General features: G+C 43.9%; 1 protein-coding gene across 1 annotated transcript in view; it reads left to right on the top strand.

Moving 5' to 3' along the window:
- GRIP1 (glutamate receptor interacting protein 1) overlaps window positions 1-19951 on the top strand; it is a 399879-nt gene that overhangs the window by 204319 nt on the left and 175609 nt on the right. Inside the window, 1 exon segment of the mRNA XM_033958481.1 lies at window positions 13104-13251. Within this exon segment, the coding sequence (XP_033814372.1) occupies window positions 13104-13251 (148 nt within the window).

Here is a 19951-nt window from a genome sequence, read left to right as displayed (position 1 = left end):
GCTTTTTATGGAGCGAAAAATACGGTATCTGTTTTGATGTGCCCCGTTTATGTGGTGCCTTATTAAATGTATTTTGAGTTTAATAAAGCAAAAATAAAAACCCAGATTGCTATTTAGCAGATTCGATTAAGGACATCCAAACTGTGCCTAAGTTCTGGAAGAATGTCCAAAGAGTACCTAAGTTCCCTCAATAGAACTCAGGTCTATCTGAAGCCTAAACTGTGCTCAGAAGTGTTGTTTTTTTCCTTAAATGTATTTTTACTTTCCTTAAAAATTGTAGTTCACCCTCTTCCCTTATGTATCTCTAATTACTTGTGTACATACATTGTATGTTTACTTGTACAAATTGTTTTATTTTGTCTCCCAATTTTTTATTGTCATACGTATTGAAGAATTTGATATTGCATGTACAACAAACTTTTAATAAACTTGAAACTTCCTTACAATGCCTAAAGACCCAGTTTTACAATTGCTATGCAGCTTGCTAGCTCACTCTGTAGCACACTGGTTAAACCTATACCCTTCTATCCTAATGTTGCTGGTTCAAATCCCAGTCATTCTGTCTGATGGAAGAGAAATAAATAAAAGCATTAAAGAAATCTAACTCTTAGTATTACAATTATAATGAAAAACAGCATAAAATTGCCATTCTAATAATATAATATTAAGGACATTATTTGGACGTCTAAATCTCACCTAAAACCTGATTCTCTAAAGGATGCCTAAAAAGGTAGATGCCAAAACAGTGCTGAACTCTGCTGAACGCGATTCTACAAAGGACGCCTAACATAGGCACCTAACTTTAGACACATTTTGCAGAATCAGGGCCTGAATGTCTACAGAAAGCTTTAACTCTAATCTGTGTTATAATTCTGGCAATGTGGACATTATCAGCAATATTTTGTTTATTTATTTTTGGATTTAGTTTATGACTGTGAGTAGTAGCTCAAAGTAAGTTACACTCTATTACAGTTTGTACCTGATATGATAACTTACCCAAGGTCATAAGTAGCATCAGTAGGGTTTAAACCCCAAATTTGTTGGGTTTCAATACATTGCTCTAGCCTCCAGGCTATGCTTCCATTAGTTAATTGTGGGTAAGTGGTATTTTATTATAGTTTAGAAATATGATGTATATTCATATTACACTTTAATTCGGGTGTTATCAGTTTAAAATTATGCAACAAGTATTTTTAATTTAGATGGCTCATCGTTTCTATCTGTACTCAGGGCAGGATTAATTTGTCGAGGGCCCCTAGGCAGACAAGTCCACTGGACCCCATGTTTCAGATGAGCAGGGAAGCCAGTGCAACGCAGTATTAAAGCCCTGTGGCCTGGGTTCAGTTCGCTAATGGGCGAGAGGGCAGCGAGGGAGTGGAAGGGAGGGAAGTTGACCTCACCAGGCAGTCAGGGGCCCCTGCCCTGTTTGTTCCCTCCCTAATGTTGGCCCTGTGGCCTTCATGATATTTGCGGGCCCATGGCACGTGGCCACTGGCCTACCCTTTAATTTGGCCCTGTCGGTAATATAAGAGAATGATGACAGAAATATATATATTAATGACGTTCACATGGACAGAATTCCGGCTTCATTGACTTCTGATCACTTATTTGCAAGGTGACAAACACATAGCTGCTCACAAGGGACTTCCAAAACCTTAGCTGGCCACAAGAAACATTTGAAAATTAATAAAACTATATTTTTTTCACTTTGTTTTAGGAGCTGGCCTCCTTGCCAGTCACCTTTATCTCAGCAGGGCATGCATGGGTTCTCATGGCAAAAGCACTGATTTGGGGCTTCTCCTGAGCCCTCCCCCCAGTTACCTAATACTCACTGAGGCATAAAATTAATTGTATGCTCGCTCTCACACATGCGCGATTGCCAATGTTGGGCCCTCATTGCTTTCTCTCCCGGGGCCTTCCTAAGAAGGTTGGCATATCTATGGTATTTGCAGGGAAGTTCCTCTTCGTATTCTATTCCAGTGGAGATCAATTGCTTTGGAACAAACTGAAGGGGGCACTCCACTCCACTGGCAATGTGGGAGATGCTGAAAATTGTGTGACACACTTCTGCAAAGCCAGATCACAGCAATGGATTGATCATATAGCATACGGATTCCTAAGAAGACTAACAGAAAAAAAGATTATCCAGTAAGAACCTAATCTTTCGTTCTACCACAGCTTTGTAAAAGGATCCCAAAGTGAGCTAATTTGGATCCTTAGCCTTCTTCCTTTTCATTTTTAAGGGTAATGTTTAATTCCAATATTTATTAATAATAATAATAATAATAATAACAGTTTATATACCGCAGGACCTTGAAGTTCTATGCGGTTTACAATGATTAAAAATGGTACAGGATGAGTGAACATAACAGAGTTAAAAGCTAGTGATTAACAGCTCTAGGGATCAGTTACTGTGGAGAAAGAGTTGTACGGGTCAGCTGCCTAGATACTTCAGGAACAGATATGTTTTTAGGCGTTTCCTAAATTCCCCATAAGTATTAGGCATAAGCAATTGTTCTAGATCTTTACCCCATAGTGCTGCCTGATGTGAGAAGAGGTGTTGATGATGTCTTTTGAGTTTACATCCTCTAACTGGAGGGGAAACAAAGTTCAAATGTTGGATGAGAAAGAAAAAAGGTCAGTTATATATTTAGGGGCTAGACCGAATAGTACCTTAAAGCAAAAAACAACCAAACTTAAACTTCACACATGCCTCCATCAGCAGCCAATGCAGCTGTCGGTAGTAAGGTGTCACATGATCGAACTTCTTCAGCCCGAAAATCAGTTTGACTGCTACATTTTGCACTAGTTGTAATCATTGCATATTCTTTTGGGAAATTGCCAAATAGGCGATATTACAGTAATCAAGTTGACTCAGTTGATGGATTGTACCAGAATTCTAAATACTGATATATCAAAATATGCTCTAATGAACCGAAGCTTTCAGAGAGTGAAAAAACCCTTTCTGATTAAGGAGTCTACCCGGTCTTTCATGGTTAGGCTCTGGTCTAGTGTTACACCCAATACCTTCATAGTAGACTGAATAGGATAACTAAGCTTGTTGATGTATAGTGGTGTTTTGGTGTCAAGTGGGTGTGGCGAAGCTATGAAAAATTTTGTTTTTTCTAAATTAAGTTTCAGTCTGAATTCAGTCATCCATTGCTCCATCAAATTTAGGACAAGCTCAACTGGTTCTACTTTTATTCCATTGAAGGAGCAATTTTCAGATTGTTCTTTCTATGGGACTCTCTTATATCTGTTCAGAATCTCCCTCCCTGATTGGTCCAGTGAAGGAGTTAGGGAAAAAAGAAAGATAGAAATATTATTCTAAATAATCCTTTATTTTTATATAACTTTAAGCCTCTACCTTCATGGAAATGAACCCAATGCTTCCACTCACTTTAGCAAGCCATTACCATCCTCAGGCAGATGCTGTACACCATGGCTATTTGCTGGAACCTATAATCATGGACTCTAAGTCTGGTCATAGGGTAATTTATAAAGAAGGTATGAACATTTAGGCACCACGAATGTGTGGTAATGATCCAAATAGTGTCAAATATGAATGTACTCATATCTACACATATGCACCTGGAGAAAACAAGGAAGCAGACCAAGCAGAATCCAAGTATCCAAGTCTTTATTTCAAATACTCCCAGGAACAGAAGTGCCCGGCGTGGCTGTATTTTGCCTGTGACTGCATCAGGAGCAAATGTTTGCCCCTGACAAAGCTTATCACTGTTTGAAGATGAACATAGAAACAAAGAAACATAGAAATAGACGGCAGATAAGGGCCCACGGCCCATCTAGTCTGCCCACCTTAATGTCCCTCCCCTACCTTTGCCCTGTGAATAGATCCCATGTGCCGATCCCATTTGGCCTTAAAATCAGGCACGCTGCTGGCCTCAATCACCTGTAGTGGAAGACTATTCCAGCGATCAACCACTCTTTCAGTGAAAAAGAATTTCCTGGTGTCACCTCGTAGTTTCCCGCCCCTGATTTTCAACGGATGCCCTCTTGTTGTCTTGGGACCCTTGAAAAAGAAGATATCTTCCTCCGCCTCGATGCGGCCCGTAAAATACTTGAACGTCTCGATCATGTCCCCCCTCTCTCTGCGCTCCTCGAGCGAGTATAGCTGTAATTTGTCAAGCCGTTTTTCGTATGGTAGATCCTTGAGTCCCGAGATCATCCGGGTGGCCATTCTTTGCACCGACTCCAGTCTCAGCACATCCTTGCGATAATGCGGCCTCCAGAATTGCACACAGTATCAGTGGCGTACCTAGGGTATGTGGCACCCGGGGCCCATCATTTTTTGACACCCCCCCCCCTCATGGAAAAATTTTTTTTTTTTTTTTTTTTTTGCAATAACCATGAAATGGAATAAATGGTCAGAATAGAAACAGGCAGTGAAAATTTTCTTTTATTGAACCTCATTTATGTAACCATTATTCCAAACATAACATAACATAAATTATGTCTGAATTGTCATGACATCAGAAGTACATATGGAGTAGTTGCAGGTGATGCTTGGGACAGTTCTGATTATGTTAGTTTGGTTTTATGTGTTTTTTGAATAGAAGGGTTTTTATTTCTTTTTTTAAGGTTTTGTAGTTTGTGGTCGAGGTCAATAGGTTGTAGAGTTGGGGGTCAAGTGTTGCAGCTCGAATGGCTAGGAGGTTGTCGAACAGTTTTTTTCTTTTGACGTTTTTGGTTGGAGGGTGTGTGAATGGTGCGTGAGTTCTCCTATGTCTGTTTGAAGTGGATTGAATTATTTAGCTGAAGAAATTAGTTACCCCCCCATTCCACACACATTAATTCTCTTCCATTTTTGTTCCCATTATAAAAAAACACTGATAAGTTCCCAGGAAAAAAATACATTAAAATAAGAAGTGAAAACAAAGGCCCCTACAGATGAGAACATAACATAAGAATAGCCTAACTGGGTCACACCAATGGTCCATCATGCCCAGTAGCCCATTCTCATGGTAGCCAATAGTGCTGCCCGATTCAGAGAAAAATATTTCATTCGATTCGATTCACCCTGTTGAATCGATTTTTTGATTAGATTCACTGTTAATGACACCGCTTTTTAAGTTTAAACAAAGTATAACAATAAATTTCACAACAACAATAAATTTCACAAAGTACTTAAAAAAAAAAAATCACATTTTTCCATTAAAGCAGTTCTGGAGACATTTGCTTGAACAGTCTTTTTTCCCAGTCCATAAGCAAGATTTCCTTAATTATCTACTCAAACATTTTTGCTATTTACTTTCATTGTACCTAGACTATTATTCAGTAGAAAAAATTTAGTTTGTTCAATCAAGCAGAACATTCACTCATAGAAGTCCAATGTCCACACAGGATTTGATTGAACAAACCATATTTTTTCTACTGAATAATAGTTTAGGTATACTGAATAGCAAAAATGTTAAAGCCACACAGAAAAGCAGTAAAAGTCAATAGGTTCTCCAAGTGGGAACAACCTGATGTCTCAGCACTTGAGGAAAAGACCACGTAATAATGTTTATAAGATAAATCATATAAATGATTATACTGAAGCAGGGTGTCCTCAGCGTGAGAGGTAAGCGAGAGGAGAGAATTCTCCAGTGCTTTACACAATAAGGCTCCTCTGCCTGCAGTGCACACCATCATAGGACACCTCAGGTGTGCTCAAATTAATCAATGTGATAAATTAAACAGTGATAAACAATTGGTCAATCACAAGAGTGCAAGATCAAACAGGTTGTTCCCACTCAGAGAACCTATTGACTTTACTGCTTTTCTGTGTGAGTAGATAATTAAGCAAATTTCTGATAGCCTACAGAACTGATTCTCACCTTCCATCCCCAGCCCCCAAGACTTACCAGACCCCCCCTGCCGATGCATTTACTTACTGCCTGAACTGGATATTAAATCGTGGGGAAGAGAGGAGAAATGCGGGGAAAGAGCCAGCCAAAACTAGTATTTGTTGCTGCTGAGTGCACCAATCCAGGGCAAGCAGATGCTTCCCCCATGTCTTAATAACAGACAATGGACTTTTCCTCCAGGAATTTGTCCAAACCTTTCTTAAAACCAGCTACGCTATCTACTTTTAACATAACTTCTGACCACTTCATTTTTAAGCTTAGATCTTTCCTTCCAAACAGAGACCTTGCTAGATGTCAAATACAGCACAAGGTAACTTCACATGGACTTAACTGTGCAGGAAATGAATCTCCTCATACACCCACCATATAGTGCAAAAATGTGCAAAGGTCTGTTTTTTTCTTTCGATCACTACATAGCCTAATGCCACACAAGCAGCGCTGTTACAAACATATTCTGAAGGTCAATGCTAAGGTTGACAAAGTTTCCTTCCTTGGACCAGAAGGAGATACTGACAAACCACTGGAAGAGATTCTAAAACAACTACCCAGAAATAACACCCAAAGACCCACTCAGTGTGTGAACCAGTTGAGTGGAGTGGACTAACTGGGGGTGGAAATGGGCCCAGAGTTTGCTCAGCAGAATTTCCCAGACTACCTCTTCCTCTCAACACACTGACATGCTACCACCACCACCAACACTAGGAACACCTCACCGAGTATGCCAGCAATGCTTATAAACTTTATAAAACACATTATTATATTTTCTTATAAAGCATATATTTTAACTGAACTCAGCCTTGCCATTCACAAAAATAGAAAAGTTCCCATTTCAAGCTGTCTCATGTACACTTTTCAAATCTAACATATTGTAATCACAAAACAGAAAATAAAATTATTTTTTCTACCTTTTGTTCTCTGATCAATATTCAAATCTTGTTGGTCCCAGGCTCTTGTTGTCTTGCTTGCCAGGGTCTCCTTTCTCCGTGCTAACCATCCGTCTGCCATCTCTGTTCTCCCCTTCCGTTTCCCTTCCCTCTCCCGGAGATCTGGCATCTTTCCTTTTTTTTGTCTCCATCCACAGATTCACCTTTTCTCAACTCCCCACCACCCCAGGATCCACCATCTCTCCCTTTCTGTTCCCAACTATCCTCCTATCCAGTATCTCTATCCCCCCTCCACACCATCCCCTGTTTCCAAGTTCTCTCCCTTTCTGTTCCTTCCCTCCCTAAATCCCATTATGCACCATCTCTCTCCCACTCCTCTGTTTTTAGACCCATTATTTCTAACCCCCAAAGTCTGGCATATGCACGTATCTTTGAACCCCCCTTTCCCTCTCTCCCTCTGTGTACTTTTACACCAGGACCCCCCTCCCCCGAAGGTCTGTCCCCCCTCAGAAGGGCTACACCCCACCCCTGAAGACCTGCACCCCCCGAAGGACTTTACCTCCCACCCGAAGGTCTGTCCCCCTCTGAAGGCCTAAACCCCACCCCTGAAGGCCTGCACCCTCCCCGAAGGATTGTACCCCCCACCCGAAGGTCTGTCCCCCCCTGAAGGCCTGCACCCATCCCGAAGGCCTGCACCCACCCCGAATGCCTGCACCCACCCCGAAGGCCTGCACCCACCCCGAAGGCCTGCACCCCCGAAGGCCTGTCCCCCCCCCTTGAAGGCCTGACCCCCCCTTGAAGGCCTGCCTGCTTGTCCCCCCTTGAAGGCCTATCCCCCCTTAAAGGTCTGCCTGTCCCACCCCCTTGTAGGCCTGTCCCCCCTTAAAGGTCTGCCTGTCCCACCCCCTTGTAGGCCTGTCCCCCCCTTGAAGGCCTGACCCCCCCTTGAAGGCCTGCCTGCTTGTCCCCCCTTGAAGGCCTGTCCCCCCCCTTGAAGGTTGGCACCCCCCCAAAGGCCTGCACCCCCTTGAAGGCCTGTCCCACCCCCTTGTAGGCCTGTCCCCCCCTTGAAGGCCTGCCTGCTTGTCCCCCCTTGAAGGCCTGTCCCCCCCCTTGAAGGCCTGCACCCCCCCTTGAAGGTTGGCACCCCCCCAAAGGCCTGCCCCCCCTTGAAGGCCTGTCCCACCCCCTTGTAGGCCTGTCCCCCCCTTGAAGGCCTGCCTGCCTGTCCCCCCCTTGAAGGCCTGCACCCCCTTGAAGATCTGCACCCCCCCCGAAGGCCTGCACCCCCCCCGAAGGCCTGTCTCCCCACTTGAAGGCCTGCCTGCCTGTCCCCCCCTTGAAGGCCTGCACCCCCTTGAAGGTCGGCACCCCCCCTGAAGGCATGCACCCCCCCTGAAGGCCTGTCCCCCCTTGAAGGCCTGTCCCCCCCCTTGTAGGCCTGCACCCCCTTGTAGGCCTGTCCCCCCCCCCTTGTAGGCCTGTCCCCCCCTTGAAGGCCTGCCTGCCGGTCCCCCCCTTGAAGGCCTGCACCCCCTTGAAGGTCTGCGCCCCCCCCCCGAAGACCTGCACCCCCCCTTGAAGGCCTGCCTGCCTGCCTGTCACCCCCCTCCCCCTTGAAAGTCTGCCTGCCCGCCCGCCCGCCCCACCCTGAAGGCCTGATGCCCCGACCCACCCCGAAGGACCATTCGCCCCCCTGGCCTCCCCGCACTACCTATGAAGCAGCCGCAGCAGGATCGCGACGTCAGCTATCTTTGCGCTGCTTAGGAGCTGCTTCCTGCGTCGCGGTCCCGCCCCCTCCTCTGACATCAGAGGAGGGACGGGACCGCGGCGCAGGAAGCAGCGCCCAAGCAGCTGAGGGATTGCTGACGTCGCGATCCTGCTGCGGGCTGCTTCATAGGTGTGCTGGAAGGTCAGTGGGGCGAGCGGTCCTTCGGGCGTGGGGGGGGACTGAGCGGCAAGGCCGGGAACACCCCCTCAGGGCTGGTACCCGGGGCGGCCCGCCCCCCCCCGCCCCCCCCTAGGTACGCCACTGCACAGTATTCCAGGTGGAGCCTCACCATGGATCTATACAATGGCATAATGACTTCCGCCTTACGACTGACAAAACCCCTTCGTATGCAGCCCATGATTTGTCTTGCCTTGGACGAAGCCTGCTCCACTTGATTGGCAGACTTCATGTCCTCACTGACGATTACCCCCAAGTCTCGTTCTGCTACCGTTTTTGCTAGGATCTCGCCATTAAGGGTATAAGACTTGCATGGATTCTGGCTGCCCAGGTGCATAACTTTGCATTTTTTGGCATTGAAGTTGAGTTGCCATGTCCTAGACCATCGCTCCAGTAGGAGTAGGTCGTGCATCATGTTGTCGGGCACTGAATCTTCGTCTGTTGTGCATTTGCCCACTACATTACTCAGTTTGGCGTCATCGGCGAATAATGTTATTTTACCTCGAAGCCCTTCTGCCAAGTCTCTTATAAAGATGTTGAATAGGATTGGGCCCAAGACTGAGCCCTGTGGTACTCCACTAATCACCTCCGTCATTTCGGAGGGGGTGCCGTTCACCACCACCCTTTGGAGCCTACTTCCAAGCCAGCTCCCAACCCATTTCGTCAATGTGTCACCTAATCCTATAGAACTCATCTTGCTCAGTAACCTGCGGTGTGGTACGCTATCGAATGCTTTGCTAAAGTCCAGGTACACGATGTCCAGGGACTCCCCAATATCCAGCTTCCCCGTTACCCAGTCAAAGAAGCTGATCAGGTTGGATTGGCAGGATCTCCCCTTAGTAAATCCATGTTGTCGGGGATCCCGTAGATTCTCCTCATCCAGGATCTTAATTAATTGGTGTTTGATTAGAGTTTCCATTAGTTTGCTCACTATCGATGTTAGACTCACTGGTCTGTAGTTTGCTGTCTCCATCTTTGAGCCTTTCTTGTGGAGTGGAATGACGTTAGCCATCCTCCAGTCCAACGGGACGCTGCCTGTACTAAGGGAGAGGTTGAAGAGCGCGGACAGTGGCTCCGCCAAGACATCACTCAGCTCCCTAAGCACCCTGGGGTACAGGTTGTCCGGCCCCATTGCCTTGCTAACCTTGAGCCTTGACAGCTCACCGTAGACACTGCTGGGCGTAAACTCAAAGTTACTAAACGGGTCAACTGAGCCAACCCTTGTCTGTAGCTGAGGGCCGAGCCCTGGCGCTTCTCGGGTGAAGACTGAGCAGAAGTATTCATTTAATAGTTGGGCTTTTTCCGAATCCTTTTCCACATAGTCTCCGTCTGGTTTCCTAAGACGTACAATCCCGCCTGAGTTTTTTCTTCTATCACTGATATACCTGAAGAAGGATTTATCTCCCTTCTGGATGTTCTTTGCTAGAGGCTCCTCCATGAGGAATTTAGCCTCCCTGACTGCTGTTTTGACGGCTTTTGATTTGGCCAGGTAGTCTGCTCTAGAGTCCTGCTTCCCTGATTGTTTGTAAGAGATGAATGCTTTTTTCTTCTCCTTGATCAGGTCTGAGATCTCCGCAGTAAACCACTGTGGCTTATTGTTCCTTCGCCGTTTACTTACTGATTTTACATAGCGGTTTGTTGCTTCTTGTATGGTTGCTTTCAAAGTCGACCACATGTCTTCCACGTTATCGGTTTCTTCTTGGCTTTGTAGCGCCTGGTGAACGAAGTCTCCCATTTCTTTGAAATTTGTGTCCTTGAATTTGAGGACTTTGGTTAGTGTAGTAGATTTAGTGAAACCTTTCCTGATATTGAACCATACCATGTTGTGGTCACTGGAGGCCAATGTGTCGCCCACCGAGACCTCTGTGACACTTTCTCCATTGGTAAGTATCAGGTCCAGTATTGCCTGATCCCTTGTCGGTTCCAACACCAGTTGCCTGAGGCTTGCTCCTTTCATAGAGTTTAATAGCCTCCTGCTGCTGCCGGAAGCAGAGGTAAGTGTAACCCAATCCACATCAGGCATGTTGAAGTCACCTAGCAATACTGTGTCCCCACGCAAGGTGATATTTTCTATATCTTCGATTATTTCCATATCCAGGTCATCCTGTTGTCTTGGGGGTCTGTAAATTACGCCAAGATACAAGCATTTGTCCTTCCCTCTGGCCAAATTAACCCAAAGGGATTCCCCAGTATACTGGACATCTGAGATTCTCGTGACCTTAATGTCATCTTTAGTATATAATGCTACACCCCCTCCCTTTCTTCCCTCTCTGTCCCGGCGAAGCAAGTTGTAACCCGGTATGACCATGTCCCACCTGTGGGAGTCTGTGAGCCAGGTTTCGGATATCGCCACCACATCCAGGTCGGCATTCCTTATTTCTGTTTCCAATTCCAGGATCTTGTTTCCTAAACTGTGTGCGTTGATGTACATAGCCCTCCATGTTATATTTTTGTTATGTCTCAATGGGGATATTCCTGTTTGAGCTATTTGAACACCTTTAGCATTGTTTGTGTTATACACAAATTCTGGAAGGAGCATGGGTGGTATGCAGAGTTGTATTCATAAATTATAGAATAGCAGAGACAGAGAGCAGAATAGAACAGGGGAAACAAAACCACAAACACAAAAGAACAAAAAAAGTGGAATTGACCCAATCAGAATGGTGCGCACTCAAAAAAAGTGTTTTTCAACTCATCTGATAAATCCAATTGCCTTTATTCATCCAAAGCCTCAGAAAATTCATCCAATGACTTAATGACTCATATGACTCGACATGCACATGTTTCGGCCCAACCGGCCTGCATCAGGAGTTTTGTAAGTCTTCATCGGATTTTGTGAGAAACCAAACACTATGCACAAATACACGCACCCTCTCGATCCGGCTACTGAAGTAACGGAGCAGTGAAAAACGTTGCTGACCTTTTTTTTAACAATCTAGGTGTGAACATTTACAACATTTCTATGGTGCTTGTTTAGGTGGTTATACCTAAATTAAATGTCTGTATATATCCAGTTACACTGGTTTTCTATAAAGGAAAGTAGGCACCAACTTTTCTTTTTCTTTTTTTTCCCATGAAATTTTATTTATTTTCAAAAGTGTGAACAAACAGAAAAATAAATTATACAAGCACATTGCAAAAGCTAACATCCAATGATATTATACAGACTTTCAACACAGTATGAAATAATACCAAAAACCTGACACTTCTTATGTGTGTTTCAGACTAAAATCATACAGATATGGATTGTAGATATATATGTAGTAAAGACCAACATTTATTCACTGAGTATAACTGCCCTCTATGCTCTGCTATTGCTAGTTTGAATTTATGATACTGTAGTACTAAGTTCCACCAATGTTGAATGTGAAGTGAAGTAGAGGACTTCCAATTGGAGAGAATTAATTTCTGAGCAATAGTCAACAATACATCAAAACATTTTTTTATCTGAATCTAGTAGAGAAATATTCAGAGACTGTGAACACTCTAGGGGCCATATTCTATAAATGGTGCTCAGCAGTGCCTACACTGGCGCCATTTATAAAATCACGTCTAACGGTGCCTAAGCGGACTTAGGCATTGCTAGGTGTCCTAAAGGTAGGCGTCACTCTGTTAGGCCATCTTTTCACTTGCCTAATTTACAGGCACCTATCTCAGATGTCTAACAACGCCTACTGTTTGAGATAGGGGTCATTGGGCCTCCTTAGGTGTGGGAGGGCATCTCTACTTAGGCATCACTAAGCATCCCAAGAGTTTGGCACCAAGCTCTTAAATTGTTTAATGATTTGTTTGGTTTTGATTGGCTGAAAACTGGCACGATCAATTACCACGCTGATTAAGCCAATTAAAAAAAAGTTAGGCACAGATCCTGAACTTAGGTGTCACTAGGCAGCCGTGATTAGGACACCTAGTGGTGCCTAATGTAGATAGACGCCGTTTATAGAATATGACTCTAGGCGTCTAAATCTGTGTGCCTTTAAAAAATTGCCCTCCATGTGTCATCATTGTGCAGTGATTAGGATGCCCTATTTCCTTCCCTCCACAATGCCCCGAGACTATGAATGCTCCTGCCACAGTACCTCAATCTTCAGCCAGCCTGGGGTGCAGAATCATAATCTTGGACTGAAAACCAGGTCCTCTGCATATCAGTGTGTGTCCTGGGAGAGGAGCTCTTTTTAACTGACCTAAAAATATCCACATTGTGGAAGTATATGATACTTTTAGTCAAACTGAGGAGAGAGAATGTCTGCAAAATTTTCCTTTAAATAATAGTTTGGCATATACTGTGTTTTTTCTAATAACTTAAGCACATCTGCTTGTGTGTCTGTGTGCCACCTGTGTTAGCAATTACTGAAACTATGGAATAAATGTTGGGTGTATTACTTTTATTTGTTTTAACAGATTCAGTGAAAACTTCATTGGGGCTGCTGATAGTGGAAGTTGCCAAGCCACCTAGGTCTAGCCTTGGTGTTGCACTCACTACCTCTATGTACTGTAATAAGCAGGTCATCATCATAGACAAAATTAAATGTGCAAGCACTGCTGACAGGTGAGTGCTCATGTTGATTCCAAACTGCAGAAATGCATTGTTGTTATGATTATTACTTTTTGTTGTTATCTCTTTTTTAAGCCAGTTGGCACATAGGGCAGACAGACACGTCTTCCACACCTGGTCTAAATGTTTTTTCAGCTGCTTCTACCAATAGATATCCAGCTCAGTGAGATCCTTTTCATCTGTTTAATACCACGCCTCTCTTGGCCTTTCTGGATTCTTTTCCCTTCTAGTTTCCAGTTCATGACTTGTCTAGTTATACAGTGTACATCCTAGAATTTGAAAACATACAGAGAAGTGATAAAGGGTAATAAAGGCTAAATTGGCTAGTGCTCTTCAGCTTGGAGAAGAGATGCCTAAGGGGAAATATGATACAGGTTTATAAAATACTGAGTGGAATGGAACTGGTAGATTTGAATTGTTTCTTTACTCCTTGCAAAAATACTAGGACTAGAGGTCATACAATTAAGCTACTGGTAGTTAGAGCTACAGCCTCAGCATCCTGAGGCTGTGGGCTCAAGCCCAGTGCTGCTCCTTGTGACCCTGGGCAAGTCACTTAATCTTCCATTGCCAGACAGGTTGGAAAGGTGATAACGAAATCTAGAAGGATGCTAGGTTGCATGGCTAGTAGAAAAAGGATTTATTGATGCCCCTGTATAAGACTTAGGTGAGACCTCATTTAGAATATTATATATGATTCTGGAGGCCGCAACTTCAAAAAGATACAAAAAGGATGGAGTTGGTCAGAGGAAGGCTACTAAAATGGTATGTGGTCTTCATCATAAAGCGTATGGGACACACTTAAAGATCTCAATCTGTATACTTTATTTTTGTGTTTTTACGCAGTTATTGGGAACATCTATTGAGGAAGAGAGTATAAGATCAACACTCCTGGTGACATTCGTTTTTGAGTCCGATAAAGACTGGGTGATGAGACTGAAATAGTGATAAATTGTTTTTGGGAGGGAAAGTATGGATATTTCCTGATGTCTGTGTGGATACATAGGAAAAAAGGAAGCAGTTTTTGGTGTTGCGCCTCCAGGTTTTATCCCTGGGAGCCCATTTCTTTTTACATTTTCCCTGTAAATGTTTAATCCTATATAATAATAATAATAATAACTTTATTTTTCTATACCGCCATAGTCAGGCGACTTCTAGGCGGTTTACATTGTAAGAGGGCTGGACATTCAGCGAATAACAAAAGGTCTTAATACAAAACAATAAGTTTACATACAATACAATACAATACAGTACAGTACAATACAGTGAGTCTAAATACAATAAGACTAGATACAATACCATGCAATGTGTCTAATACAATAAAATAGTCTAATGGGAAACTAACGTGCTAATTGGAGTTCTATGGGTAATGAATACCTGAATACTTTAGAGCTTACATATGAGTAGGAGTTCTATGAGTAGAGGATATCTGAATAGATGAGGAGCTTCTTGAGAGGAAGAAAAAGGCGTTTACGGGGAGGGGAGTCCTAGTGAGGGAGGGTCCTAGTGAGGAAGGGGACAATTGAGGAGACAGTTTTAGTCAACGAATTTAGCGAATAGGGCGGTTTTGATCAATTTACGGAAGGCACTGTAAGACAGATTGGGTTCGTTTATGTAGTTTTTCAGCCAAACTTGCTGTCTGCTTGCTTGGAACTTAAAAGTTCTGTCCAGGAATGATTTGTATCTGCAGCCTGTAATCTTTGGGTATGCAAAGAAGTTATTGTTTCTGGTTGCTCGTGTGGGGTTGTGCAGGATGAAGTGAGTTTGCAGGTATGAAAGTGCTAGTCCCCAGGCTTGCCTGAAACAGGTGCAAGCAAATTTGAATGGTATTCGCGCTTCTATTGGAAGCCAATGCAGTTTTTTATAGTAGGGGCTGATGTGATCGTTTTTTCTTAGTCCAAAAATTAGGCGAACGGCGGTGTTTTGTATTAATCTTAGTTTTTTTATTGTTTTTTGTGGGATGCCCAGGTAGATGATGTTGCAGTAGTCAAGAATGGATAGGATCAGTGCCTGTACCAGCAACCTGAATGACGTTGTGTCAAAGTATTTTTTTATGGTCCTTAGTTTCCGTAGCGTGTAAAAACATTTTTTCACTAGTGAGTTTGTGTGGTCAGTCATAGTTAGATGAGTGTCTAGGGTGATACCGAGTATTTTTATGTTTTTGGAAATTGGGTATTCGTGATTGTTTATTTTTATCGATGTTCTCGTGATTTTGTCATTAGGACTAGCCAGAAAGACTTTTGTTTTCTCTGCGTTTAGTTTTAGTTTGAAATTAGTGGTCCATTTGTCAATTTCGGTCATTATGTTTGAGAGGTTGTCTACAATTTCTTTTGTGATGTCATTTATGGGGATTAGAATGGATATGTCGTCTGCGTAAATGTAGTGTATTAAGTTGAGTTTTTGTAGGAGGAGACCTAAGGAGGCAATGTAGATATTGAAAAGGGTGGGCGATAGGGGGGAACCTTGAGGTACGCCTGAAGGGTTTTTCCATGGTTTGGAGTAGTTTTCGTTGCTGATTACTTGGTAGGATCTGTTTGTTAGGAATTCTTGGAACCATTTCTTTGCCTTTCCAGAGATTCCCATTACTTCAAGGCACAGCAGCATGATTTCATGGTCTACCAAGTCGAACGCGCTGCTGAGGTCTAATTGTAGGATCAGTGCGCTTTTGCCCTTGCTAAAGAGATCATAAAGGTGATTCAGTAAGGAGGCTAAGACAGTTTCTGTGTTGTATCCTTTCCTGAATCCTGATTGGTGTTCACTAAGGATGTTAAATTTGTCCAGGTATTTTATTAGTTGAAGGTTAACCAATCCTTCCTGTATCTTTGTGAAGAGGGGAATGCTTGCTATGGGTCTGAGATTGGATGTCAGAGCTGAAGAGGTTTTCCGATCTTTGGGGATTGGAGTGATTAGTATGTAACCCATTTTTTTGTTTAATGTTCCGCTTGTAAGGGCGGATGTTAGCCATGCGAATAGTTCCTTTTTAAATTCTGGAGGGGCAACTGTCATGATTTTGGGGGGACATGCATCAAGTAGGCAGTTATATTTGGAGTACTTGTTGAATAAGTTTAGGAACTGATGCCAGTCAGGGTAATCGAGGTGGTCCCATATCATGTCTACTCTGGTGTCTTGGTCATGGGGTTCGAGGTATTGAAGAGCATTTGTTGTGGTTGTGGGTAGAGTTGCTCTTAACTCCGTGATTTTATTTTGAAAGTAGTTGGCTAGGGTTTGTGCCGATGGAGTGGGCTCATTGTCCTTTTTCAGTATTTGTGTTGTATCGGTTATTGTTTGAACAATTCTTTGCTGTTTATTTTTGAGGTACCAATTTTTTTCGCATAATGCTTAGTGCGTTTTTCTTTGATCAGATTTTTGTATATTTTCATTTTTTGTTTCCAGTTTGTCTTGTCTGATTCTTTGTTTGTTTTTAGCCAGATTCTCTCCAATTTTCTTAGTTCCTGTTTGGTGATTAGTAGTTCACTGTCAAACCATTCATTTGGCGGTCTATTTCTCTTTTTGTATGTTTATATGGTGCTATTTGGTCTAGGAGTTCTTTGCTGTAAGTTTCCCATCTTGTAGGGAAATTCTGAATTTCTTTGGTTGTGGGATGTAACTCGTAGTGGGTCCAAAATTCGATTGGGTTAATAATGCCCCGGCTGGTTATTGTGTTCATGTTGACGTTTTTGTGTTTTTGCTGTGTATTCTGTTTTAGCCAGTGTAGATTGAATTTGCCAATGTAGTGGTCTGACCAGATGCATTTTTCCCAGGGTCCTGAGTAATATTGTATTTTGGGATCTATTGTTTCTTTGTGGGAGAAGGTGATTAAGTCTAGTTTGTGTCCTTTTTCATGGGTTATTTCTGCGTCTGGGTTTGGAAAGTCCAGTGACATTAGAAAGTTGGTGATTTCAGTTATTTCTGGTTTAGTCTTTTGCTCTAGGTGAGTATTGATGTCTCCCAGAAGCAGGTTATATGATCCTTTTAGGGTGGATAAGGTAAGGAATTCGGTGAATTCCTCTTTAGCGTTTGACCATTTTTTGGGTGGGATATAGAACAAAGTTGTAATTAATGATTCTTCTAACTGTGCGTTAGTGATTTTGCAAGTTAGTATTTCAAGGTTTTCTGACGATTTGGAGTCGGTCTTGATGTAGTTGAAGTGTTCTTTTAGGATGATCGCTAGTCCTCCTCCTTTTTTCCAGTTTCTTGCTAGTGGGATGATTTTGTATCCCTGAGGTAGGATTTCTGTCATGATAGTGTCGGAGTTTATCCATGTTTCTGTCAGAAACAGGAGGTCCGGTTTTGTTTGTAGTATCCAATCATATATTATGTGGGCTTTGTTTCTCACGGAACGGGTATTTAGGTAGTATCCCTTAATGTTTTCGTGACTGTTTGCTGTAGAGATTTCAGAATATGTTAGTTTTTTTGTGTTTCTGTTGCAGATCTTGTTCCTGTGAGGTTTGCGGTGTTTGCGGATGGTGTTTAGAACTGTGATTTGATGAAGGTCTTGTTTTGGCTGGTTGTGTAGGAGTTGGAGAGGGTTGGAGGGCTTAGTTAGTTCGACTGGTCTGAGCCAGGAGATAGGGTAGGTGTGCATAGGTTGGGGGGGGGGTTGTCTTCATTGCCCCAGCATTTAGAGCATAATAGGTATAGTATCCCTAATAGTAGTTGTTGTTTATTGCAGATTGCCATGTTGTGTGATAGGGTGTGCGGCTTGGGTTGTGAGGAGTGCCTGACTGGGTGAGGCAGTCAGCGAACAATAGAAATGGGTAAAGGTAGAATGAAACTGGTTGTGTAGACCGTGTATTAGTGAGAGGAACTGAGTTGGAATAGGGGAGCAGGTTAGGTATGAGGATAGCTTGCGGTGTGTAAGTGGTTAAAGCTTATATCTGAGGTCGGAGGGTAATCATACGGTAATCATACGGTAATCATACGGTATATAGTGGAAACAGGTTAAGTATAGGGGGTAAGAGAGCTGTGGCTGAGTGTACAAGTAGTACCCGGTCATACAGTAACAGGCAGTAATTGGTTGTGCAGTAAAATAGACAGTGATTGGACATGCGATAATTGGTCATGCATTAACTGCAGGCTATTCATGCAATAGTCGGTTACAACATGCGGTTACATATTATACCTAATGAACATGCGTTATCCGGTTGTACATGCAATAGTCGGTTACAACATGCGGTTACATATTATACCTAATGAACATGCGTTATCCGGCTGTACATGCTGGCAATACGTACTGAATCGGCAATATATGGTTGTATATATAGACTAAACATGCAGATTCTAACTGTAAGGGGTACTTATCGTTTGTTCCGGATTTGGGCTTTTCGCTCAGTTGCTTAGCCGGCGCGCCGAACGGCTGCGCGCCGTTCTCTCAGGCGAGATAAATGGTATCGCCGAGGGGGGGTGGAGCTGGATCTCACGCCCGGGTTAGAGGGGCGGTTTCACTGTAGGCTCCGTGGAGGAGCCTGCCCCGAGTCAATACTTTGCTGCCGATTGCAGCCGTGGGTGTCCACCGAGTGTCTGAGTAGAAGCGGCCCGGACGAAACTGAAAAAAGACTCTGCCGACTGCAGGCTCAGTTCTGGGCGCGCCGTTCTCCCAGTGCTGAAAACTCCCAGTGCTATCCCCGCTGGCTCGGGGGAGAGGCAGAGCGGTGCTCGCACGCCTCTCCCGAGCGGTCTGCCGAGGAAGAAGTCGGCCCGCTGCTGCAAACACTCTTTTTCTCTTCCTGCTGGATCAGGGGGAGGGGCGGAGCGGTGCTCGCACGCCTCTCCCGAGCGGGCTGCCGAGGAAGAAGTCGGCCCGCTGCTGCAAACACTCTTTTTCTCTCCCTGCTGGATCAGGGGGAGGGGCGGAGCGGTGCTCGCACGCCTCTCCCGAGTGGGCTGCTGAGGAAGAAGTTGGCCCGTTGCTGCAAACACTCTTTTTCTCTCCCTGCTGGATCAGGGGGAGGGGCGGAGCAGTGTTCGCACGCCTCTCCCGAGCGGGCTGCCGAGGAAGAAGTCGGCCCGCTGCTGCAAACACTCTTTTCTCTCCCTGCTGGATCAGGGGGAGGGGCGGAGTGGTGCTCGCACGCCTCTCCCAAGCGGGCTGCCGAGGAAGAAGTCGGCCCGCTGCTGCAAACACTCTTTTTCTCTCCCTGCTGGATCAGGGGGAGGGGCGGAGCGGTGCTCGCACGCCTCTCCCGAGCGGGCTGCCGAGGAAGAAGTCAGCCCGCTGCTGCAATATCAAATAGATATCTTTTCTTTGATCCCAAACAATTAAAGGCTTTTCTTGAAAATAAGCTTAAGATACAGGTCAAAGCTGTGGGTCCAAGGGAAGAAATTGGAGAATAGTCTAATGAGGAAGATTGTGTGAAATTATCTGAGATGTCATTAGTTATTTGTATTATTTCTTAAATTGTAGTGCCTCTTTTTCCTAATAATTTTCTCCCTCTTTTAAATTGTGGGCTTATAAGAGATTTAGCCATATAAATTTGCCTAATATAGGAATATATAATCCTATTTTCCTTTTCTTTTATTGTAATTAGTGTCTGTAATGGCTATTTTCTGTTTCCTGAGACATGTGGAGGGGCATAATAAAAAAAAACGTCTAAGTCCCCTTTTGGCCTAAGGCCTTAAACGTTGAAAGTAGAAGCAGGGAAAATGTCCATAATCAAAAAAAACGTCCAAATGGAGGTTTTTAAAAAATAATGGCCTG

Source organism: Geotrypetes seraphini, chromosome 9 (assembly GCF_902459505.1).
Source record: "Geotrypetes seraphini chromosome 9, aGeoSer1.1, whole genome shotgun sequence".
Lineage (NCBI taxonomy): Eukaryota > Metazoa > Chordata > Amphibia > Gymnophiona > Dermophiidae > Geotrypetes > Geotrypetes seraphini.
This window is presented reverse-complemented; position numbering and strand designations above follow the sequence as displayed.